A 26098-nucleotide genomic window follows, 5' to 3' on the forward strand; every position below is an offset into this window, starting at 1 on the left:
TCTGTGGTACCTGCATGTCCATTGTACACATAATACACTTAGGCACACACATATACATTAAATAAGTAGATATATAGATAGATTAAAAAGAAACCTTCCAGAAACTTACAACATTAGGAAGCTGGCACTGTCATCCACCAAACAAAACTGAGTGAACAGATTGACTGAGAATTAAACACCAGTTCTTTTTTTTCTAACATCTGACAACTGCTGTCTACTTTTAAAGTTTTATCTTTATTTATGTAGTTTTGATATTTCAAAGCAAGGTTTCTCAGTGTGCCCCTGGCCACCCTGGAACTTATTTTGTAGAGTAGGCTGGCCTAGAACTCAGAGGTCCATCTGCCTCTGCCTCCCAAGTGCTGGATTAAAGTGGTGTGCCTTCCCCCTTATTTCTTATATTATTAGGGTGTGTGTGTTTGACGTGGATAGATAGGCAGATGGATGGATGGATGGATGAGTGGATGAATGGATGGATGGATGGATGAGTAGATGGATGGATGGATGGATGGATGGATGGATGGATGGATGGATGAGTGGATGGATAGGTAGGTGAGTTTGGCCATATTATGCAGATCAGAGGCCAAATTTGTGCCATTAACTCTCTCCCTCCATGAGAGATTCTGGGATTGATTCAGGCCATCCCTGTTTGTACAAAAATGGCTTTACCTGCTTAGCCATCTTTCTTCTTTTTGAATACTTTTCATTGTTCTTTAAATTTCATACATGTATATAACGTGTCTTGGTCATATTCTCTCACTACTGCATTTTTATCTTTATAAACTTGGCTCTTCATAGAAGGGAAGTCACACAGTGTTTGCCCCTCATGAGTGGCTTATTTTACTTAGCAGAATATCCTCAGGTTTCACATTACAGCAAAATCATGTTTTCTTTTCCTTTCGAGGTCAAATCACGTAAGCACTCATGTACACACAAACATACACATGCACACATGCATGCTCATGCACATACATAGGCACATAGGCATGCACACATACATAGAGGCATATGTATTTCATATATATATATGTGTACATACATATTTCAGATGAATTCATTTGCCTGCATATGCCAGGTTATATTTACCTAGTCACTTATTGCTTCTGACCTTTGGCTACTGTGCTAAATGAAGAAGGCAGCTAGAATGTGGGCGAACAAATAGCTGTTTTGATTTCCTGTAATGGTTTTCTGGATTGCTGAGGCTTGAATGGAAGGTCTTGTGCATCTTGGAAAGGACATTACTGCTTCAGTTCCTTAAAATATATGCTCATAAGTGGACTTGTTGGATCACACGGCAATGCCTTCTTAATTCCTGAGGTCCTGTCCTACTCTCCTTCTCCACCTCAGCTGCTCCTGACAGCTTCTACCTCAAGTGTTTTCTACATCACATCCAGCTATGCTCTTGTTTCTCCCTTCTAGCTTGCCACTGGGGGCGAGGGGGACCTCAGCAGGGCTTGGGTTTCCTAGTTATTAATGATTCCGAGCATGTTTTCAGGTTTTTTTTTTTTAAGATTTAATTTTTAGTTTTATGTGTCTATGTGAAGATGTGTGTTGGTCCTCAGAAAGGTCAGAAGAGAACATCGGATCTCTTGGAGCTAGAGTTAGACAGTCGGTGAGAAGCCTTCTGTGAGATACTGAATCTAGGTCCTCTGCTTGAGGAACAAGTGCTCTTAACTGTTGAACCATTTCTCTAGTCTGGTCTGGCTTGAGTCACCTCCCCTGAGGTGGCTGGCCCTCCCTCCCTCCTTCCCTCCCTCCCTCCCTCCCTCCCTCCCTCCCTCCCTCCCTCCTTCTGTCCCTCCCTCCCCCCACCTCCTCCTCCTCCCTCCTTCTTCCCCCTCCCTCCTCCCCCTCTTCCCCCTCCTCCTCCTCCTCCTCCTCTTTGGCAGCTCTGGGCTGCTGCTTAGGGCCTCTCATGATCGGCAATCACTCTGTCATTTAGGTGTATCTCCCTTTTAATGTTTTAAAAAACTTAAATTTTTTTTTATCTGTATGGGTGTTTGCTGGCATGTCTGTGCACCATGTGAGTTCAGTGCTCATGGAGTCCAGAAGAGAGCATTTCATTCCCATGAACTGAAGTGACGGACATTTATGAGCATGGACTGGGAATAGAACCTGGGTCCTCTGAAAGAGTAGCCAGTGCTCTTAACTTGGAGTTGTCTCTCCAACTTCCAACTTTTGATTTTTTAGTGGTTGTTTATTTCCTCATTGTGTGTATGTGTAGGTGAGAGTGTACCTCAGTGTGCTTATGGAGGTCTGAGAACAAGTTTGTGGAGTCAATTCTCTCCTTCTGTCATGTGGGTTCCAGGGATCGATCTAAGATCATGAGGCCTGGTGCCAAGCGCCTTCACACTCTGAGCCGTGAGCCATCTCACTGGCCTCTTTTGACTTTTTTTTTAAAAATGTATCTGAGTACACTGTTGCTGTTAGAAGAGGGCATCAGATCCCATTACAGATGGTTGTGAGCCACCATGTGGTTGCTGGGAATTGAACTCAGGACCTCTGTAAGAGCGGTCAGTGCTCTTAACAGCTGAGCCATCTCTTTTGACTTTTAAATAGTTTGCGCCTTTGTCAAATTTCAGAGCTAGAATGTAGAAAATACAATTCCCATTCTTTCCCCACTCCCTAATCTCATGCTCAATACCTGCCAGGACAGGATCTGTGCTTCTGCATGGTCGGAAGATCTCCCAGGCTCAGCTTGGTTCTAAGCATTGTGGTAACTCATCCCTTCCTCATACAAGGTGAGGGGAGGATAGAGAGTCAGGTGTTTCTCCCAGCATGGGGACATGGCACAGAAATGCTGCCATGAATGAATCTAGATTCATTGTTTCCCACCATTGTTTTCCTACACTTGGTCTGAGCCTGAAGGCTAAGAAGTCAGTTATTTATCAGTGTGCTCTTCCTGAGTTTTCTACCTACTTGAATTAGTCTAGTATTTTTAGCATGACGGAATTCTGTTAGACAGCATGGCTGTCTTTTCTTTTCTTGTATGGCCTCCAAATATCACAAATGCTTACATGTTAACACTGTGCAAACTGCAATCCCCTGCCCCTCTTGTTTGTCTGTCATCTGAATGTGACCACATGTCTATCTAGCTCAGATCCTTAGAGTCTCTCCAATGTCTTCTCTTCACAGTAAGAAAGTCACTGCATGTCTAGGAGCCTCCCAGGTGGATAAGCCACTTTTTGTCTCAGGCTTGTAAAGAGCATTTTCTTCTACCTTGCATAGAAGTCTTGTCTGCATAGACTTGCTGTGGGGGAGATGACGTCACGGACAGCTGGCTCTTTCTTGGTGTCAAGGTTGCTGGCTGCTGTGGTAATTGGTGTGGTGGAGGGTTCCCTCAAAGGTTGTCCTCCAGCTGTTATTGAGTTAAGGCTGCCAGGCTAACCCTGCTAGAAGTTCTGTAAGACAGCAGCTGTCACACCCAATTACCAAGAGCTATAGAAGAGGTGTTTCCAAGGGGACACCTTATCTCAGAGAGCAGTGGCTAGGCTGTAACATTTGGAAGGAGAGATGAAGGCCAAGGAGGGCTTGATAGCTGGAGATCAAAGCAAAAGACAGAAATTCTGTTTTTTTTAGCTGCTAATAACGGTGGAACTTTTTTTTGTTTTGTTTTTTTGTTTTTAATTTTTTAGTCTTATTTCTGGTACTGGGCTTACAACTCAGGGCCTTGTACATTCTAGGCAACCACTATCACAGAGATACACCCCAGCTTTCACTGACTCTTTCTTTCTTTTTTTTTTTTTTTGTAGTTCTTAGTCTTGTTAATAAATTTATTTAAGAATAGAAGGTCAATGACAATTTTATTAGAGTATAAAAGAAAAACCCCAGTGTGGAGAAATTACAAATCTGAGCACCTTCCTAGAGGGGAATGGAGGGTAGAAGGAACCAAAGCCATGGTGTTGAAATGATCACAGAATTTAGACACATTGCAGATAAGAAGCACATTGTGAACAAAGTGGATGTTAATGCACCATTCTGCCATCGACTCTAAATAGAACTGCACTAGTGTTTTCTTGGCTATGCATGCATTTCATCTGCATGGGATGTTCTTTTCTCATCCACCTGACTCATACACACCCATCCTTCAGATTTCTACTCAAGTAGGACTCCTTGCAGGTCTTTCCCACCTACCCTCTCTGAAACATCATTGTCATGTTAGGCTCCCCTTAAGCTGCCTGCATAATATTTGATAGTAATGCCTGTATTTATTTTAGTAAATTTCCTTCCGGAACACTTTCATTTGACCTCAAGTTTTTACAAAATACAGAATTATCATCGCCTTTGTTCTGCCATGTACACACACACACACACACACACACACACACACACACACACACACACACACACACACACACACACATGAATTATAACCTGATTGTCATCTCCCACCAAAATTGCATTGTTGTTAAAAATCAATGCACATAAATTGCCAGGTCTCCACTGTGATCCAACGTCTACACTTTACACGAGGATTTGCTGTCAGTGGAGTACTGAACAAATCCATATTCGTATTAATCTGCCATTGTGTCACTGACTCTTTCTTAAAAGACTGTTTCCCCCTTTTCAGGGTAGATAATTTGTCACACATTATCAATACTGTGTACTCTGATTGACATTTCCCTGGGCATGCACAGGTGCCAGAAGTGATCTTCATACCTGAAACTCCAACCCCTCACATATGCTCCACAAGCTAACCCGAGGGAAACTGTGCATCATGGGGCGTCCTTTCACCAGAGAGGAATAGTAATACTTTCTACCCTAAACTACAATGTCCACAGTGAAGAGTCAGTGGTTTCCCATTCTACTACACTGCAGTAATTACTTAAATTATAATGTGAGCCATGTGTGTAGTTTAATTAGTTTTTTTTAAGATTTATTTAGATGTAAGTACACTGTAGCTATTCAGACACACCGGAAGAGGGAATCAGTTCTTGTTACAGATGGCTGTGAGCCACCATGTGGTTGCTGGGAATTGAACTCAGGACCTCTGGAAGAGCAGTCAGTGCTCTTAACCACTGAGCCATCTCTCCAGCCCCTCTTTAATTAGTTTTGAAGCTTAGTGTGGTCTAGAGCTCACTATGTAGTCCAGACTGGCCTCAAAGTCATGATGGTCCTCCGGCTTCATTCAGATTTCTAAGTTTTGAGATCATAAGCATGAATGACAGTGCCTTAACCTACAGGTTTCTAGTTACCTCACATATCTTAGAGCTTTCTCACACATGATCACAAAATTGCTTGCTTAAAATAACAGCTTCTGTGTTGGCTCTGGGAGGCCGAAATCGTGAGCAGTATTAGCAAGGCTGACTCCTTCTAAAAGCCCTCTCGCCACTCCTTCTAAAGGCCCTCCCCCTCTTTCTAAGGGCCTTCTCTTCTTCTAAAGCCCCATTCCCATTCCTAAAGACCCACTTTCTTCCCTCTCTTCCTCCTCAACCTTTCTTCCTCTTCCTTTCTTTTCTCAGCAGGTGACTTCTCCTGGTGATCCTTGAGATAACTTTTGTGTGGTTCACCACACCAATCTTTTCCTCTGTCTTCAGTTGCCTCTCTTCCCAGCCTGTGTCTTTGTGTCCAAATCTTTGAACTCTAGAAGGCACTGTTCAATCCACACTATCACATTAAGAAAATTAAAGGATTGGCGTATGGCCCAGTTGTACAGGGCTTGTCTATCGTATTAATAACTTTGGTCCATCCTCATCAAGAGGACAGGGAGATGTGTGTGCACATATGTATGTATAATATGATATATATCTATATTTATGTCTCTATATAGAGAGACATATATAAGTTTAAGTAAGGAAGAGAGAGAGACAGAGAGAGAGAGAACTAGAACTTAAATTTTATTAAGTGATTTTTTTTCCAGTCTGGTACTCTAAAAGTTATTATCACAATATGTAGTCAGTATAAAATAGTTAAAATAATTTTTAAAGACATTTTTTTTTATCTATGTAGTGTGAGAGTGTGTGTAAGCCACAGTGGATTTGTATATATGACCTTTGAGAAGCTCTCTCTCCACCATGTGGGTTCTACAGATTGGATTCATGTTGTCAGGCTTGATGGCCGACACCTTTACCAGTGAGCCATCTTGCTGGCCCAATGACTTTTTTGGTGTGTTTAGCTGTGTAGTCTAAGTCTAGACTGTCTTTGAACTCACATTTTTCCTCAGTCTCCTGAGTGCCGCCAGGATTATATGTATGAAGTACCATTTTCAATTTAGTAAGAATAAGGCATTAGAAATTATATTTGTTTTTCAATTAGCATGTGTGTCTGCATGTGTACTGCAGCCTGTCTGTGGAGTCTAGACATCAGTCTGTTCGAGTTACTTTCTCTTCTACAGTGTGGGCCTTGGGTTCAGGCTTAGCTCATAAGCCTTGATGGCAAGCACTTTTAACCAGTGAGCCATCTTATTGGCCCTATGTATTTTAATATTGTTTATAGTAACATATCTCAACTTGGATTGCTGTTTTCCCCCCTCTCTCTCTTTCCTTCCCTCTTTGCCTCCTTTTCTTCCCTCTTTCTCCTTTTCTCCTTCTCTCTATTAAACTTGTTTGGTTTTGCACTGCTGGGCAATTAAACCCAGAATGTACCTGGTGCTGTGACACCCACACTGAGCTGTTATTACCTTTCTCCCCTTTTCCCTTTTCTTTGAGACAGGGTCCCTTTATGTAGCACTGGCCGTCCCGAGTCTCGCTGTGTAGACAAGGCTGTCTTTGAACTCACAGAGACCCATCTGTTTACGCCTCCATAGTTCTAGGATTAAAGGTGACCACTACCATACTCAGCCTTGTTTGTTTGCTTGTTTTCTTGAGACAGGGCACAATCAATATGTAGCCCAAGTTGGCTCTGAACTCATGTCTTTCTTCTCAAGTGCTCAGATCATAGTTGAGCATTGCTATGCATGTCTGTCTGTCTCTCTTTCTTTCTTCTTCTTCTTCTTCTTCTTCTTCTTCTTCTTCTTCTTCTTCTTCTTCTTCTTCTTCTTCTTCTTCTTCTTCTTCTTCTTTTCTCTTTCTTCTTCTTCTTCTTCTTCTTCTTCTTCTTCTTCTTCTTCTTCTCTTTCTTTCTTCTTCTTCTTCTTCTTCTTCTTCTTCTTTTCTTCTTCTTTTCTTCTTCTTCTTCTTTCTTCTTCTTCTTCTTCTTCTTCTTCTTCTTCTTCTTCTTCTTCTTCTTCTTCTTCTCTCTTTCTTCTCCTCCTCCTCCTCCTCCTCCTCCTCCTCCTCCTCCTCCTCCTCCTCCTCCTCCTCCTCCTCCTCCTCCTCCTCCAAAATAAACCTAGGGCTGCACACTTACAAGGTAAGACAGTACCACTGAGCCCCAGCCCTAGCAGGCTGTCACTTTATAGTCACCCTGTCACTGTGGTGCCTCTTACATCTTGCCTTACACTATGGAGTGCCACGAAAACCATTGACCTGTCATGTCTTCTTTTGCTTTGGGGGTTTTCTCCTTATTTGGGGAAAAAAAAAAAAACCTCATTCATTCTGAACAATAGAAACCAAAATTGACTTTGTAAAAACTACTAGAGTACTGAGATTAACCAGTTTTGCAAGGAAAGCCATATTAATATATGTATGAATGTGTATATATGTATATGAATATATGTATCTACACACACACACACACACACACACACACACACACACACATTCAGTGATGGGTTTGCATTCAAGAATCCCTGGACATGTTCAAGTGCCAGTATTGTATGGTAGAATGAATTCACTACTCTATCACAGTGGCTTAAATATGTGTGGCTGATATTTGGATTAAAAGAAGTATAAGAATTGGTTATTATAAATCCTCCTGCTATGAGATTTGTGACTTGAAGTTTATGAGCCCTGGTGAACAGGGCTATTGTCTTATGCATGTAGGGCAAGTAGAGGTGTCATTCTTGGCTGACTGCACGCTAAGCCCATTGCAATTTTTTTTAAAAAATTATTTATTTATTTTATGTATATGAGTACACTGTAGGTATCAGACACACCAGAGGAGGGCATCGGACCCCATTACAGATGGTTGTGAGCCACCATGTGGTTGCTGGGATTTGAACTCAGGACCTCTGGAAGAGCAGTCAGTGCTCTTAACCATTGAGCCATCTGCCCAGCCCTCCCCCTCTCCCCCCCCATTGCAATCTTGTAGTTACAGCCTCTGGCTCTGCAAGTCTGCAGGGCCTTATCCAAGATTAAAAAAATCATTGTTTGTTCACTTGAATTTTAACGAGGAAGGCAAAGATGGTTTTATTTTGATTTTTAATTTTGATTTATTTATTTTTATGTGTATGACTATTTTGCCTGCGTGAATACCTGGTGCCTGAGGAGGCCAAAATAGAATGCTGGATTTCCTGAGATTGGAGCTACAAAAGACTGTGAGCCACCATGTGGTTGCTGGGAATCGAACCCAGGTTCTCTGGAAGAGCAGCCAGTGCTCTTAACCGCTGAGCTATCTCTCCAGCCTTTTAAATTATTTTATTTATTTTTAATTTTATGCACAGAGGTGTTTTGTCTGCACCTATGGATGTAAGTCAGTCGTGTTTTTATAAGTCACCCCACATGGATAAAAGTTTTGGATTATCGAATTCTCTTTCCTCCTCTAGTACTGGGGATTGAATCTAGAGTCTCTCACATCGTAGGCAAGTGTTCTGCCACTGAGTCTTGTCTTTCCCTTTTAAAATGTTTTTGTTTTGAGAGAGCCTTACTACTGAACTACCCAGACTGGCCTCAAACACTGTCTGCAGCTCTGTTGAGCTTGAATTGACAATCCTCTTGCTCCGTCTGCTTCCAGAGAAGCTGATGATTCAGGGGTGTGCAACCAAGCCTTCAGTTCCTTTTTTGTGGTTGTCAAATAAATCTTGTGTGAGTAAGTGTATACATATGCACATTTATGCAAGAGAGCCAGAGGGCTCTATCACTTTTAGTTTTTATTCCCTTTAGACAGTCTACTGCTGACCCTGGAGTAGGCTGGTGACTCATCTATCTTTTATTTCCCACCTGACTTTGACATGGGTGCCGGGAATTTGGATTCAGGCCCTACGTTTGCACAACAAGGGGTCCTACTTGCTAAATCATTCTCCAGTTCCTGGAAACTTGAATTTTATTTGTGTGTGTGTGTGTGTGTGTGTGTGTGTGTGTGTGTGTGTGTGTGTGTGCACGTGTGCACATAAGTGTGCAGTGTGTTTGAGACAATATCTCTCTGTGTAGCCCTGGAACTTGCTATGTAGACCAGACTGGCTTCAAAGTCAGAGCTCTACCCACCTCTTCACCATGCCCAGCTTTGAATCATGAAATCTGATGCTTGACAGTGCTACAGCGTCTTGTTCTGCAACTTCCACAGGATGACAGCTGCTAGCAAAGGTTGGCTTTGTTCTCTTCCATCCAGTTTCTACCAGTTTGCTCTCTGCAGTCAGCAGCTTTCCAAGGAAGAGAGGATCTAGGCTATGGCTGCTCGTGTCTCTGAAGCAAAATTATCGAACTTGTAGACAGTTAGGTGATTGGGGACTCCACAGAGTGGGAAAGCACTGCCTAACATGGGCAAGATCTTGGGGTCTCCCTCCACACTTGGAGGAATTTTTAGAAAGTATGGTTTGTGGCTAGCATGGTAAGCGAAACTCCTCAATGACGTGATTCCTTAGAGTTCAGGCTTCTCCTTCCTACTCAGCTGAACTCTAACTCTAAAGTAAACCTCAGATTTACTGAGAAATGTTTCGACTTGAACACCTGCCGTCTTTGTGGTAACTTGAGGATTCCATGATCTCTGCTTGTTTGTTTGTTTGTTTGTTTACTTTTCTTTGCTTGGTTTTCCCATGTAGCCCTGTCTGTCTTGGGACTTGTTCTGTAGACCATGCTGTCATTGAACTCAGAGATCTGCTGGCTTCTACCTCTTGAGGGTTGATTAAAGGTGTGTGCCCCCACCCAGCTCCAGTGCTGTCACTCACGCTCTTTCTGAGCCTTGGTCTACGCACAGGTGCTTCTTCCGCCTGTCAATTAATTAATGGGCGTCTGCTGTCTTTGTCACAGATTGCCTGGTTGATTCTGTAATGGAAACTTAAAGGAAAAGAAAATAAGAGGATTCTTCACGGAAATTAGTAACAGAAAAGGTATAGATAGGTTTCTTACAAGCCTCCGTGACTGTTGTCAAAGGAGAGGATGTGTAGATTCTGGTTGGGTGACCACAGGAAAAAGCAGCAGAGAAAGAAGGGAGCTTGAGGGGCATCTTCCATTTCGCCCCTGGAGTTCCCTTGGAGAGAGGATTGCTTGTAACTAAGGTAGAGGCTGGAGTTGCTGTGTGGCCTCACGTGGTTCCTTCCTTTTGCCACCTTCCCTCAGCTCTGCTTTCCTCCTCCTTGGCAGCACTTCAGCCCCACCAGCCACCCTTCGTCTTTGTAGACCTCCTCACAGGGCGCTTTCTCTTCTTTCTGCTTCGGTCACTCAGATGTATTTGTCTTTTTCTCTCTTCCTGTACCACACTGGTGCTTTGAGCTGTGATTTGCTCATTTTGTGTTGCCTGGTAGTTTGCTGCACTAGAAAAGTCTCTTTGTTTCCTTTCACATCCAGTAAAAATGCTGCAATTTCCCATCTCAGTCTCTGTTTTCCTCCTCTTGGAATTGTGGCAGCCATGATACCTGATTGAGCAAAAGCAAGAAGCTTGTTCTTAGCCAAAGAGAGAAGTGTAAGATCAACTTGAGAGTCACCCTCTCCGTTCTTATAGTGACAGGGTAAGAGGCGGGGATACGGGCTTATGAAGGGGAAAACGTTCATATGGTCTTCTGGGAATGGGCAGGAGTTTTCTGGGGAGTTTAAACTCTGCCTCTGGCCAGGTGACTTTGGCACACGCTTTTAATCACAGAAACTGAGGGGCAGAGGCAAGTGAATCTCTGAAACAGAGGCCAGCTTGGTCTACAGAGCAAACCCCAGGATGGCCAGGGCTTCACAGAGAAACCCTGTCTCAAAAAACCCAAAGCAACCAGTCAACCGACCAACACCTAAGAAACAACAGAACCTCTGCTTCTTTTCTCTCCTTTTTGGGGCCTCTCTAGTTGTTGCCTGGCAACTGCCAACTGTCATGGTGCTAGGGCCTGTTGGTTTTCAGTAGTGTTATAGTGGAGTTAGAGATGTCTCGTAATCATCCCGGCCACCTTCTTAGATCCTGTAGTTTTGACTTGTCCAGAAGAGGGGATTCTGATTTTTAGGTATCCTGTCCTCAGAGACAAACAATATTAGCAATCAGTAGAAGTGCAGTGTGTGTGGGGTGTGTGGGTAGAGGCCAGTGTTCAAGGCTTGAGGGACTTTTCCTCAATCCTTCTCCACCTTATTATTATTTTAAAGAAGTGTGTGTGTGTGTGTGTGTGTGTGTGTGTGTGTGTGTGTGTGTGTGTGTGTACATACATAATGGTAGAGTAGGTTCTGGCAGAGTCCAGATGAAGGTGTCAGATCTTCTGGAGCTGTTCATCTTATTTTTTGAGAGAGTCTTTCACTTCAGCCAGAGCCCACTATTTTAGTAGACATATCCAGAGCACCAGCAAACGATATTGGGGAAGAAACGGGGCTTTCCAGAAGTACCAGGGATCCTTCAGTTAAGGACACTACTTGAAGGCCTCCCTGTCACACACAGTATGGAAAGCCTGGTCGAGTAAATGATGTGTCTTTCATGTTTGATCTCTATTTCGTAGCCGAGTCTCGGTACAGAAGCTAAATAAGTCAGTTTTATTCTTTCCTGCAGGGCTAAGGAAGTGTGAGTCTTCAGGGAAACTTGAGATTTTTATCAAGTACTGTAAACGGTTTCAAGTCCTCTCGCTGTTTCGGAGTGTTGCTTGTTTTCTGAAGCTAGTGTTGTGCACTGTCTTTGATCTGACCACTCCCTGAGCAATGTCCTGGGGAAGGCAGTAGCAAAATGTCTGAGCTGTAGGTACAACCAGCAGAAGCAAATCTGAAGACCCCCAAAAGCACTCCACCCCGTTTTATTACTCCATTACATATAATGGAAAATTAGTTAACACATGTGTGAATGCCTGTCAGATAACTAGTGTGCATTGGTATCTTGTAAAACTGTCCACGGGTGCCTGTTATGAGAGTTCTGTTTCTCTTTTTATTCCCATTTCTAGGCAGAGGAGTCCTGTAAATGCAATGGCTGGAAGAACCCCAACCCCTCTCCTACTCCACCAAGAGGAGACCTCCAGCAGATAATTGTCAGTTTGACGGAATCCTGTAGAAGCTGTAGCCATGCCCTTGGTAAGTTCCCAAATCAGCCTGACAGTCAAACTGCTGGACTCTGGGCAAACCAAATTTTCCACTTCATTGAGCAGGGTCCGGAGTCTGCTGGGAAGTGCTTCATGGGGAGGCAGACCCCATCTGCTTGCATTTCCTTCTCCTTTGTCTTTTAACCATGTTATAAGAGCTGGGATACAGAAGGATGAAATTGAAATAGGTGTGATGGTTCTGCTGTGTAAGAGGGATAGGCCTGAGTGACAGGCCTCATTTGTCCTGGTGGAGGGGGCACTGTAGGGCTTTGGTGTAAGGTCTGAAACCTCAACTAAGTGGATAGTTATGTATAATAATAAGTACAATGACAGTAGTTGTTAACAGAGATAGTGTTTCTCTGTATAGCACTGGCTGTCCTGGAACTCCATCTGTAGACCAGGCTGGACTCAAAGTCAAGAGATCTGCCTGTCTCTGCCTCCCCAGAGTTGGGAATAAGGGCATGTGCTACCATGCCTGGCAATATGTTTGTGCGGAAACTTGTGAGGGACAGAAGAGGCTATTAGATCCCTTGGGACTGGAGCTCCGGGTGGTTGTAAGCTTCCATGTGGGTGTTAGGAATTGAGCCCAGGTCTTCTGCAAGACAGTCAGTGCTCTTAGCTAGCTGAATCTCATCCCAGTTCCCCTAACACCTCTTGTAGGATACATTTCTTCTACCTCTTTTTGGTACTGAGGATAAAACCCATGGCTTTGCACATACAAAGCACATGCTTTGACACTGAACCATGACATCAACCGTAGATGATTTGTCTTCCTTTTTTCCTTACACACACACACACACACACACACACACACACACCTACCTTGCATCTCCGGTTTCACTGTATAGCGAGCCTAGTTGTGCCTTTCTTCCTAAGTGCTGGGATCACAGGTATGTGCAAACTCTGTTTCAGATCGAGTTCAGTGGGGAACTCGTTCTTAGATTTCGGCATTTCAGTTGAAAGGCTCCTCTTTTTCTACTTTTCTGCCCATGCCAAATAAGTCTGATTTACTGTCCAGAATGTCAAGGACTTGTCTTTGGGTAAAATGGGATCACCAAGTCCTCTTACTCCTTCTGCCCATGACCTGTAGAAGAGTGGCGTTTTGGCACTGTCTTTCTCTGAGTTTGCTGTTGGTTCAAATGATGTAACTCCACCTCTGAGGCCAGTCCACTGGTTGTTTGTTTGTTTGTTTGGTTTTGTTGTTGTTGTTGTTTTAAAGATTTATTTATTTATTTTATGTATGTGAGTACACTGTTGCTGTCTTCAGACACACCAGAAGAGGGCATCAGATCCCATTACAGACAGTTGTGAGCCACCATGTGGTTGCTGGGAATTGAACTCAGGACCTCTGGAAGAGCAGCCAGTGCTCTTAATGGCTGAACCATCTTTCCAGGCCACCTGCCCACTGTTAAGCTGAGTCTGACATCTTATTTGCTTCTCTGCTAGAGGGTGTTTCAGTGCATTTATTACACTGTCTTGCATTTAATGCAAGTATTAGCATTTTAATACCTGTAAGGCGGAAGAACACACAGTGGTGTGATCTTCCCGGGAGCGGCTGCTCTGGAAGGCTCTCATCAGGAAACAGAACCTAAATGATGCACACTAATAGGTGCATCATTGTGTTGACTGAACTGGGTGTCAAAAATAACCCAAGCTGTGATTAAAAGACAGATGATTTCAGTACAAAAACATGTTGTTTGAGGCTAAAGGCTGTGGTAGTTTAAGCAGTGGAAAGGAAAGATTCCAAAGATCCCAGAGCTGTCTTACTTAGCTTATAATATACCAGTATTATAGCCCATCTGTGAGCTAATAGACTAGGTAGGTGCCCTTCAGATTGAGTCACGTGGGAACTGTGATGCAGTTAATAGTAGGGTTCAAGGAATCTGTGACTGGGCTGAGCTGTGCCCAGATCGATTGGGAAATCCTATTATCCACAGTCAGTTGCCATTAAAAAACAAAGATCTTGTTTCTTCCCAAGCTGGTGATTGTCTGGTTCTCTGCGTGTAAGCATACGTGCTGGCCAGAAATGGTGCAAGTGACAAAAGCCAGCTAGCTGACTTGGCTTCCCTTCCTGTTTGTGAACAAGCGTTGGCAGAAACGCCCCTATTTCCTAATCCATAGTGAAGAATAGAAAAAGAAGTATGCGGTTGTTTTATTTTCCGGTTCTCAGTGCTGGTAATGTAGCTGGGGACATGGTTTAAATTAGGTAAGTGCTAGGCTACTGAGTTACAGTCCAGCAGAGCGTGTACGCATGTGTGCGCATGATGTGTATGTCTGTGTGTGTGTGTATAGCTTCATGTTCTTTACACTTGCAAATTCACACCTGAGATTAACCTGTTCATAAGTTAAGATGTACGCTGAGATTAAGTTGAAGGAGTTTTATACTCATTTAAGTATCTTTTATTTACTGTCTGACAATGCAATGCATATTCAACCTCAGCTCTCGAGCTTACTTCTCCCAACTCCCTGGATGCATGTCCTACTTCCATGTCCTCGCCTGTTTCCTGTAAGCTACTGGGTTCAATTAGTGCTGCCTGTTGGGATGTTGACCAAGTGGTCCTGTCCGAAGGTAGGGAAAGCTGTTCAATATTCAGGGCATGGTCTTCCTTGGGACATGCCCATTTGATGAGTTTAGAAAACAGAACACTATCAAGCCGTGGTTCTCACCCTTCCTAAAGCTGCAGCACTTTAATAATACAGTCCCTGAGGTATCTGATATGGACCACTGTGAAAGAGTCGCTTGACCCCAAAGGGTCATGACCCACAGGTTGAGAACCATTTCTGTAAAGGACAAACTAAATGTTTTTGATTTATTTCTTTTTGTCAGAGAGAGGATACCTCAGAGGCCAGAGACATGATCCTCCTGCCTCAGCTTTCTGAATGTCTTTGAACTGGGAATACACCATCACTCCCTTCATCACTTTCTTAAATGGAACTGTCTGCATGTTTTCATTCTCACTGGAATGCTAGTTTATTCATTTGCCAGGCTCCTAGAAAACCATTTTGTGAGATTACACTATTCTTCTCCTTCCCCTGCTTAAAAAAAAAAAAAAATCTTATAAATCTTCAGTTTGAAACACCCTTTCAACTTAATGAGTTTTTTTTCTTTCTTTTCTTTTTTTTTTTTTTTTTAACAAACAACCTAGGCAAGCACTCTACCACTGAGCTAAATCCCCAACCCCCCATTTAATGATCTTTTTTTTTTTTTTTTTTTTTTAACAGACTTAATTCATTTATTTTTCTTTTTTTTTTGAGCCTGGGTCCTCTGAACAGAACAAGATGGTCAGTGAATTCCTGATAAGGAGACTTAGTGAACACAGTCTCTTTCCAGACAGGGTCAGGTACCAGGTCTGGAGATGGCTAAATGGCCTTGGCAAAGTTGCCCCCATTTAATGATCATTAACTGCCATCAAACCTTACAGGAGCAGAGACAATGCCAGTTTATCTCTTCAGAGCCACAGCGTGCCTGTCACCTTTAGTGTGGGTATTTTTAAAAAATTGGCTAGGATGATTTCGGATGGCATTTAATCTTTGCCATTGTGTGTATGAACCTGTGTGTGATTTTATGACTTCATCCTTTGTGTGTGTGTGTGTGTCATGTTTAACCAGGGAAGTTGAATTTGTGTCCTCATTCATACTAGGCCCCTAAGCTGCCGAATCCCTTGGAAGCCGGGCCATGCCTCCTAATCCTGGGCCCCGGTCCTCCAGGCCACCAAGCCATTAGCCCCCTCCCTCCTACCTTTTAGGGTATTTTTAAAAAATCTATGCATTTAATCTTTGGTGTGTATGCTCTGTGTGTGTGTGTGTGTGTGGGTCTGGAACCTCATAGGCAAGCACTCAGCCTCACCAGGGAAACCCTCCCTCCATCTATGAAGGCAGGGTCTCCATGCCTCACCAGGGGAAATACATCAGCACGTGCTGTATTGTTACTAATCATGTTGTGAACTAGGGGATTCTGCTAAGAGCCAAGTTATCCTGTCTTTATGGAGACTCTTCTACATCTTTGGAAGCAGGATAATCTGCTCGGATGAGAAGAACATTCAGTCAAGACTTAGAAAATAATCCTTCAGAAGGCCGAGGATATGGCTCAGTGGATAAGTGCATTTCCTATGAAAGGAAGAGGGCCCGAGTGCAAACTCACAGGTCCTACATAAAAGCCGGGCATGACCACCTGGCACTGTTAGGAGGTGTGGCCTTGTTGGAGTAGGTGTGTCATTGTGGGCGTGGGCTTTAAGACCCTCATCCTGGCTCCCTGGAAGTCAGTTTTCCTAGCAGCCTTCAGATGAAGATGTAGAACCCGCAGCTTCACCTGTACCGTGCCTGTCTGGATGCTGCCATGCTCCCACCTTGATGATTATGGAGCGAACCTCTGAAGCTGTAAGCCAGCCCCAATTAAATGTTGTCTTTTACAATAGTTGCCTTAACTAAGACACTACGTATGCCTGTAACCCCAGTGTTAGTGGGCAGAGATAGGCAGCTCCCAGGAACTCACGGCCAGTCAGCCAGCCTGGCTGAAACAGTGCAACTGAGAGATATTATCTCTGGAAAAAGGAGGAGTGTATGCCTTTAAAACAACAACAACAACAAAGGAAGATGGTCTAAAAGAGGGGACACAATCTTGTTGCCAGCATCACATGGCAGAGGCAAGTGGATCTTTGTGAGTTTGAGACCAGCCTGGGCTATCAGAGCTGCATGCTGAGACTCTGTCCTGACTTAAACAAAACATTTATTGAAGGCTGTGCATTTACGCAGAAGCCAGTTTTTAAGACCAGAAAGCAAAAGATAACACCATGTGACCAAGTATAGCTGGAATTTTTGTTTTGGAGTTTATTGTTCTGTCCGCTGCAGAGGCTCAGACCTCACTAGTGATGAGCCATCAGTTTTGTTTTATTTAAAATAATTTATTTTTATTTTATGTGTATGAGTGTTTTACCTTCATGTATGTATTTGTGTGCATGGTGCCCTCAGAGGCCAGAGGAGGACATCAGATCTCCTGGAACTGGAGTTACAGTCAGTTATGAGCTGCTGTGTGGATGCTGGGAATGAATCTTAACTTCTGAGCCATCTTCCCAGCCTTCAGTTCTGTACAGAAGCTTTGTGTGTGTGAGTGTGGAGGTGTGCATGGATGTGGAGGTCTGATCAGCCTCGGTGTACTTCAGGAACCCCCTGGTTTACTTCCCTTCTTTTATTTGCTTGTTTTTGGAGACCCAGTCATGTTTTGTAGTCCTGGCCAGCCTGGAATCTTCAAAGCTCTGCCTGCCTCTGCCTCTAGAGTACTGGGATTGCAGGCGTGTGTCCCCACCCCAGAACTATCTTGCTTTCTTGAGACAGGGTCTCTGGGATACCCAGGAATTCGAGGTCTCCGCTCCCCATTCTGACATTGCAAGCATGTGCCAGTGATGCTGGGATTACGTTGATGATGACGCTTGCTTTTTGACTTGTTTTTAACTGTTTCAGGGATCAGTGTCATCAGCTTCAGTGGACATTTTCAGTGCAAATGACAATTCTTTGTTATTGTATATTCTGTTTATCTTTTTAGTCTATCTGCTTTCTAAGGAAAGTAGAGGTTGCTTCTAACATCTTGTTTTGTAATCACAATGCTCTTCAACTCCTACTACTAAAAAGACAGATACTACAGACCTGGGGGCTTTTGATTTTTGAAGAATAAGACATAATAAGTTGTTTTTTTTTTTTTTTTTTTTGGTTGAACTGGAGTCTCATGTAATGTTGGAAGGCCTTGAACTTCTTTCTGGTTTTCTTACGTCTTCCCCAATTCAGGGATTAAAAGTGTCCACTATCATAACCAGCCAGCTTTGAGTTTTAGCTATACTAGAAGTGAGCCCAGCCTGTGTGCAGGTTTCAGGATCTCAGGGTTACAGACTAGATCAGAAACTTGGTTTCTAGTTCTGCACAGTACTTTTTTCCTGAAGGTTGCCTCCCCAGCTTCAGATATGGTTGTCCATACCTCATGCCTTTCTTTTGTTTTTCGCCAGGGAGTTCTTGTCCTCCCAAGCCTAACAATGCCAGAGCTTGTAGAGGAAATAAAGGCGGTTTTGGAGATCTGTTGGATTTTCCCTGTGTGTGATCACAGATATCACCTCTTGCTTTTTTTTTTTTTTTTTTTTTTTTTTTTTTTTTTCAGAGCTGGGGACCTGAACCCAGCGCTTTTGCGCTTGTTAGGCAAGTGCTCTACCACTGAGCTAAATCCCAACCCCCACCTCTTGCTTTTTTTGAACTGTGATGAAAGGCTGACCGTTGCTTGCACTTTAGGATATATTTAATTTCTTGGGTAGAATTGGGTTTATTCCTTTACTGGTAAATAGATTTAAGTTCAATAATATTTGAGGGGGAGGGCAGAGGGAGTCTGAGAGAGAGTGGCAGAGAGGGAGAGGGAGGGAGGGAGGGAGGGAGAGAGAGAAAGAGAGTAGCTCCATTGAGCAGCATTGACTTACAGATGTGGTTTCATAGCGTAGGCTCTGTGGGTACAGTGTTTAAAACTGAACTGGACCCTGTATGACTAACAGCGCTTTAAATGTGGCTCACTGATAGGTTTTTAGGTATAAAATGAATACTTATTCTGAAGCAAATGTAAACTAGTTGTCTTCGTTACTTTCTATTGCTCAGATAAAACACTATGACCAAGGCAACGTGAAAGAAAGCTTACAGTTTGGGAGGGTTAGACACCATACTATCGGAGCAAAGGCACAGCTGCAGGAACAGCTGAGAGCTCATGTGGATTTGCAAGAAGATGGAGTGACATTCTTCCTCTAACAATGCCACATCACCTATTTCTTCCCAAGCCATTCTACCAACTATGGAAGCCTGTGAGCCTCTTGGCTCCATTCTTTTTCAGATATGGAGTATGTGACGGCAGTAACCGTTTGAGATAAATTGAGTTAAAGGTATGGGTAAAGTAGACTTTGTCTATTTCTTTTTACCTTTTTTATAGCTAGGGGACATGGCCTCAGAAGCCCTGGAGCAAGCCCTGTCCACTCCACACTGACTTATAGCCATAGTGGGTTTTCTTTCTTATTTCAAATATATATTTATTGTGTTTATGTTCCTGTGTGTGTTTGCGTATGTAAGAAGAGGAGAATCCTCACCTTCCCTTTACTGAGATGAGGGCTCTTTTGTTTTTGTTTTTGTTTTTGTTTTGTTTTTTTTTTCCCTATAGATGCCTAAAAGCCTTGGGTCCAGGCTGTTGTGAAACCTTTAACCATAGGAGCCACCTCCTCAGGGCTCCTTAGCTACCTCTTCCTGTACCTTGATGTGTACTGTTGGTTTGTTGTTTATTGTTTGTTGTTTTGTCTTAGTTTAAAACAGGTTTTATACAGTGTAGGTTGGTCTGGGCTGCTTGAACCTTCCCTGTCCCACAAGCACTGAAGCTCTGGGCCTACTCACTTCCCTTTACCACTTTCTGTGTGGTTGTGGAGACACTGACATCTAAAAGCTGGTTCCCCTGAGTTCCCATTAACTACCACCATTGACCGCCATCCTCTAATGGGCGCTGATTCTTAAGGTTTCCTTTTTCCCATTTCAAATTTGTGATTATGAAAGAGAAACAGTCTTTAAATGATCATCTTTTTGCCCATTAGTATGTTAACAGTTTTCTTTGCCGGTGCTGATTTTCTAACCTTTGTGGGCATTGATTTTACCTCTTCTAGCTAAAGAGAAAAATGGATTTCTAGGCTGTATGTTGGCACATGACTTTAATCGCAGTGCTCAGGAGGTATGAGCAAGTAGGTCTCCATGAGTTCAAGTCCATCTAGGCCTACTTATTAAGTTCTAGGCCAGCCAGAGTTACATGATGAGGCCCCTTTCAGAAGGCAAAACTAACAAACTGAAGACCCCAAACTGACTACGACAAACTGATTTGTGCTGCTTTCGAATTGGTTACTTTGCGCTTGCTTGTGGTAAAAAGGACCAGGGACACATTTGCTTCGATTTCTGCAGGCCTCAAAAGAATTGACAGACTAGCCTTGAGAGGTCCGCGTAAGTATTCTTTGTGGAACTTAGCAAGGGTCACAGCACACAGTGACCAGGAGCTATGGGTCCTCCGTAAGGTAACAGCTGTACAGTAATTCTCAGCAGCAGATACATGGCAGGTACCTCATGCCTCTCAGGTGTTTGTGACGTAGCATTGAAAGACATCAAGGAACACTCTCCCAGAGAGATATCATAAGATGTCCAGTCCCCCTGACCCCTGAGGTGGTGCTTCTCTCCATTTTACCCTACCTTCCACACACAGTGGAGATGGAGGCACATAACTGCCAGGGGTGACTGTTTCAGAGGAGTTAAGCTGTAGCCAGTCGCCCTCAGGTAATGGGCAAAGAGACACCTCATTGTTGCCCTTATATTGTTCTTGTTATATTGTTGTTGTTCTTATATTGGTGCACAACAAATGACAGTCCTTTGTTCATCGTAGCTTGACGCCTGGCTTGGCAGCCAAAGCTGTTTTATGCCTAGGACTCATAAAAATCAAATCAAATCAAATCAAATCAAATCCAGGCAACACAGTGTGGAAGGATGAAGCAGAGTCCGGAAGATTGCCACGCCACCCACAGACTGGCCCTCCAGTGCATGGCACAGGCAGACCATAGACAACCTGCTTACCAATGTGCCACTCAGAGTTGGTAGGGGAAGTCACTCAGGGATCTGACAGGTGTGAGCAGCCTGCAGTTGATGCCACCACAGTGAGAGGATATGGTGGATGGGAGAGAAAGAGAGCTGGAGCAGCTTGGGCATTATGAGGAGATGGAACTGGAGACCCAAGGGTAGAGAAGAGTGGCCCGTTGTGAGTGGTCAGCCCCGCTGCCTGGGGCCATGGTGAGGCCCCAGCCCAAGCTGCCACTGGGGGCCATGTCTGAGTCTATGGTTATGTAGTGGCAGGAGGCGGTGTCGATGTCCATGGCTCATGTTGTCACTAGAAAACATTAGGACGTCCCTTGTCAGCACAGCTGCCAGGTACTACCTAGATGTTGAGGGGCTGTGCAGATCTTGTCCACTGGATGTGGCACTCTGGAGAGCTGTCCCCATCTCTAACCACTGGCAGCACTCAGGAAAGCAGGCCCTACGCTAGTATGAAGGAAACCAAACCAAAATTGAAGTCAAAACCACCAAGCAAAAATAAAACTTATGGGGCTGGAGAGATGGCTCAGCAGTTAAGAGCACTGACTGTTCTTCCAGAGGTCCTGAGTTCAATTCCCAGCAACCACAAGGTGGCTCACAACCATCTGTAATGAGATCTGATGCCCTCCTCTGGTGCGTCTGAAGACAGCGACAGTGTACTTATATGTAATAAATCAATCTTTAGAAAATTATTTGGAAATAACTTTATTCTTTTTATTTTTGAGAAAGGATCTTCCTGTGTAGCTTAGGTTGACCATGAACTCACAGAGGTCTCCTGCCTCTACCTCTTTCATGATGGAATTAAAGGTTTGTGTTATCACATCCAACTGGAAATAACTTTAAAGTTTTATATAGGTTAATTGTGTGTGTACCATGTGTGTGTGGTACCTAAGGAGGTGTGAAGGCTGCATCAGATCCCCTGGAGCTAGGGTTTAGATGGATGTAGATGCTTGGAACTGAATCTTGGTCCTCTACCTGAGCATCAAGTGCTCTTTTTTTTTTTTTAAAGATTTATTCATCTATTATATATAAGTACACTGTAGCTGTCTTCAGATACATCAGAAGAGGGCATCGGATCTCTTTACAGATGGTTGTGAGCCACCATGTGGTTGCTGGGAATTGAACTCAGGACCTCTGGAAGAGCAGTCGGGTGCTCTTAACCGCTGAGCCATCTCTCCAGCCCAGCATCAAGTGCTCTTAACTGCTGAATCATCTCTTCATTGCTCTAAATATTTAAACTTTAAATTCTTAAAATCATATCCAGGAAGTGGTCGCACACACCTTTAATCCTTGTACTCCAGAGACAGATCCAGTTGAATATCTGAGTTGACAGCCAGACTGGATGACTGAGAGAGAGTTCTAGGTCAGCCAGGGCTACACAGAGAAACCCTGTCTTATAAAGAAAAAATTAAAATTAAAGTCATAAAATGTTAGAGTCCCAAGAACAGTGGTGAAGACTAATCCACATGTCCTTTTACTTGTTTGTAACATTTACACACACACACACACACACTCACACTCACACTCACACATTTAAATATAAAATATCTGTGCTGGATAGTTTTATGTCGACCAGAGACAAGCTACTTTGTCTTAAAGGAGGGAACTTGAATTGAGAAATGTCTCCATAAAATACAGCTGTAAGGTGTTTTCTTAATTAGTCACTGATGGGGAGGCCCAGCCCATTATGGATGGATCTGTAAGGAAGAAGGATTAGCAAACTATCAGGAGCCAGTAAGCAGCACCTTTCCATGGCCTTGCGGCTCCTGCCTCCGGGTTCCCACCATGCTTGAGTTTCTGTCCAGACTTCCTTTAATTGTGGACTTTACATGTGGAAGAATAAGCTAAAATCAACCCTTTCTTCCCCATCTTGCTTTTGGTCTGGTTTATCATGGCAATAGGAACCTTAATTAGGACAATATCCTTATGTAATTAATTTCTGTTTAGTTCACAATTGCAGTAAGGTTAATATTAGTATGTGTGCATGCCTAATTTTCTTAGGTAACCCAAAAAAATGTCCTTCATAGCCTATTTTCCTCTTCTTTAAACATTTGTACATATAAGTAGTTGTCCTGTATTCTTAGTTTTCTTTAGTTTGAAATAATTTCTTAGCCTTTTTAAAAAGCGATGCTGACATGTTACAGAGGCTTGTTTAAAATTTTGGAAACATCCTCACTAAAGTGCTAGGGCAGTCACACTTGCTTTTAGTCTAGCATTGGGGAGGCAGAGGCTGAAGGACCTATGTGAGTTTGTAGCCAGCCAGGTTTCTATAGCAAGCTCCACTATTTAGCTCTACAGAAAAACCTTTCTCCAAAGAGCAAAGTGCTCAGGGAGATTCCTTTCTATCACTTCTTTGTTCTTTTAGGACATACAGTTGGAAGAGCCAAAGAAATGCCAAACTACAGAGTTCATATTCTAAACAAGAATTTTTTTAAAATATTTATTTATTTATTTATTTATTATGTATACAGTATTCTGCCTGCATGTATGCCTGCAGGCCAGAAGACGGCACCAGATCTCATTACAGATGGTTGTGAGCCACCATGTGGTTGTTGGGAATTGAACTCAGGACCTCTGGAAGAGCAGTTAGTGCTCTTAACCACTGAGCCATCTCTTCAGCCCTAAACAAGAATTTTTAATTTAATCAATTAATTAATTAATTTTTTGGGAGTAGGTCACAAAAATCTGGAAATGAACCTCGGTAACTGGGAAGTGATTGTCATTGGGGTATATGGCATGAAATTCCCAAATAATCAAAATAAAAATATTAAGTAAAAAATTATTCACTTATTTAATCACATGATTTTTTTTTTTTTGACTTGAATGCATGTATGTGTATGCCTGGAGTGGCCATGGAGACCAGAAGAAGGTGTCAGAATACCACTCCACCCACCCAGACTATAATAACAAACAATTGTGAGCTGCCATGTTGGCTAGGAACTGAACTCAGATCCTCCGGAAGAGCAGCCAGGACTCAGCCACAGAGCCATCTCTCCAGCCTCCAAATTTAAAAATTCTATACTACCAAATCCATTCAGTCAAACACAGGTCCTCAAAAACTCTGTAAGGCTGTGCACAGCATATGACAGACCATTTTACCCGAATTCCTTTAAGGCAGTGGGCAAAGACTGGCAACGTCAGAATGAAGGCAGAGGAGTCGGCAGTACTAGAGAGTACAGGAACCGTGGAAAGTAATGGCCAACACCTAAGGCATTCCACTAGTGCAACAGAGCACCATCAGTCATTACTGTTCTAAGCATGGTCTGTTATGAGAACACGCCCATTAAGGGGAGTGGTGAGGGCCAGGAGACCCTCCCACATTATGACTACAGTACTGATGAGAACTCTCAGGGATAGGAAGCACTCACCACATCTTAAGTAACGCACCCTAGCCAGACTCAGCAGGGGCTGAGACGTGGCAGGATTATAGGGTTGAAACCAGCCAGGGCAATGAAGTGCATAGGGAGACATTGCCAAGGGGGAAAAAAAGGCAAAAACCAACCCCAAAACCTGGGCATTAAGGTGCATGCTTGTAATTCCTGCAGTTGGGAGACAGAGGCAGGAGAGTTGCCATAAGTTTGAGGCTGGTAGGCCAGCCCAGTCTACAAAGCAAGTTCTAGCACAGTCGGGGCTACATCGTAAGACTTGAAAATAAATTAAACAACACTCTGGAAAAGGAACTAATTATATCTCCATTATTTCTACGGCTGTACATAGTTTGCATCGATGTCAAATTACAAATGTTTATAGACAGAAAAATTACCGTTCCAAGGCTCTGTGGTGGTACACGCTTTTAATCCCAGCACTTGGGAGTCAGAGACAAGCAGATTTCTGTGAGTTTGATGCCAGCCTTGTCTTCATATCAAGCTCCAGGCCAGCCTGAATTACATAGTGAGACGGTGTCTTCCCAGAAAGATAAATAAGTAAATAAATTATTGGGGCATGGAATACAGACCTTCAATTCCAGCATTCAGGAGGCAGAGGCAGGTGGATCTCTGTCAGTTCAATTCCAGCCTGGTATAGAGAGCCAGTTCCAATACAGTCAGGGCTACACAGGTAAAGCCTGTCTCCAAGAAAAAAAAAATTAAAAAATGACATTCGTTCATTTTACTACAGTATGTAGTATACAGTATGTGATATACAGTATGTGGTATACAGTAGGTGGTATACATATGTAGTATACAGTATGTAATATACAATATGTAGTATACAGTATGTAGTATACATATGTAGTATACAGTGTGTAGTATACAGTATGTAGTATACATATGTAGTATACAGTATGTAGTATACAGTATGCAGTATACAGTATGTAGCATACAGTATATAGTATACAGTATGTGTTATACAGTATGTGATATACAGTGTGTGGTATACAGTAGGTAGTATACAGTGTGTAGTATGCAGTATGTAGTATACATATGTGGTGTACAGTATGTAGAATACAGTGTGTGATATACAGTATGTGGTATACAGTAGGTAGTATACATATGTAGTATACAGTATGTAGTATACAGTGTGTAGTATACAGTATGTAGTATACATATGTAATATACAGTATGTAGTATACAGTATGCAGTATACAGTATGTAGTATACAGTATATAGTATGTAGTATACATATGCAGTATACAGTATGTAGTATACAGTATGTACTATGTAGTATGTAGTATACATATGTAGTATACAGTATGTAGTATACATATGTAGTATACATATGTAGTATACAGTATGTAGTATATAGTATGTACTATACTGTATGTAGTATACATATGTAGTATACAGTTTTGACAACATGCTCAGAATTAGACTCCATGGAAGTAGAACAATGTTAGGTCACTTTTTCTTAGGTCTGTGTGGGATCTTCCTTGAGATCAGTTGGAAGCCTTTGGGGAACAAGGACAGACCTCATTTTGGAGATAAATAGCTAAGATATTTGTCAGTTAAATTGCAGAAATACGTTGTTGCTGTTGTTGTTGTTGTTGCCTTTTTGAGGCTGGCCTTGTGCTAATCATTCTCCTGCCTAAGCCTCTTGCATGCATGTTTGTGCGCCTCTCATTAATTCCCATCCCCAGCTTCTCCAAATGTCAGTCCATTGGGAGACTTTAGCCTCCCTATCTCCGAAACCTGAGGGTACCACCGGCAAGGCCAACTGGACTCCTAAGACAACGTGACAGTCATTCTGAAATGACAGCTGGCCTGTCTTTGTCCTCACCTTCCTCCCCATCAGCCACTCATTCTTTTTCACCTT

The 26098-nt window shown here is 43.0% G+C and overlaps 1 protein-coding gene across 1 annotated transcript in view; it reads left to right on the plus strand.

Annotated features, from left to right (window-relative positions):
- Nucleotides 1-26098, plus strand: part of Kat2b (lysine acetyltransferase 2B) — a 105459-nt gene that overhangs the window by 26050 nt on the left and 53311 nt on the right. The window contains exon 2 of the mRNA XM_032900827.1: nt 12086-12212. Coding sequence (XP_032756718.1) covers nt 12086-12212 — 127 coding nt within the window. The remainder of the gene's footprint in view (nt 1-12085; nt 12213-26098) is intronic.

This window comes from Rattus rattus, chromosome 4, assembly GCF_011064425.1.
Source record: "Rattus rattus isolate New Zealand chromosome 4, Rrattus_CSIRO_v1, whole genome shotgun sequence".
Lineage (NCBI taxonomy): Eukaryota > Metazoa > Chordata > Mammalia > Rodentia > Muridae > Rattus > Rattus rattus.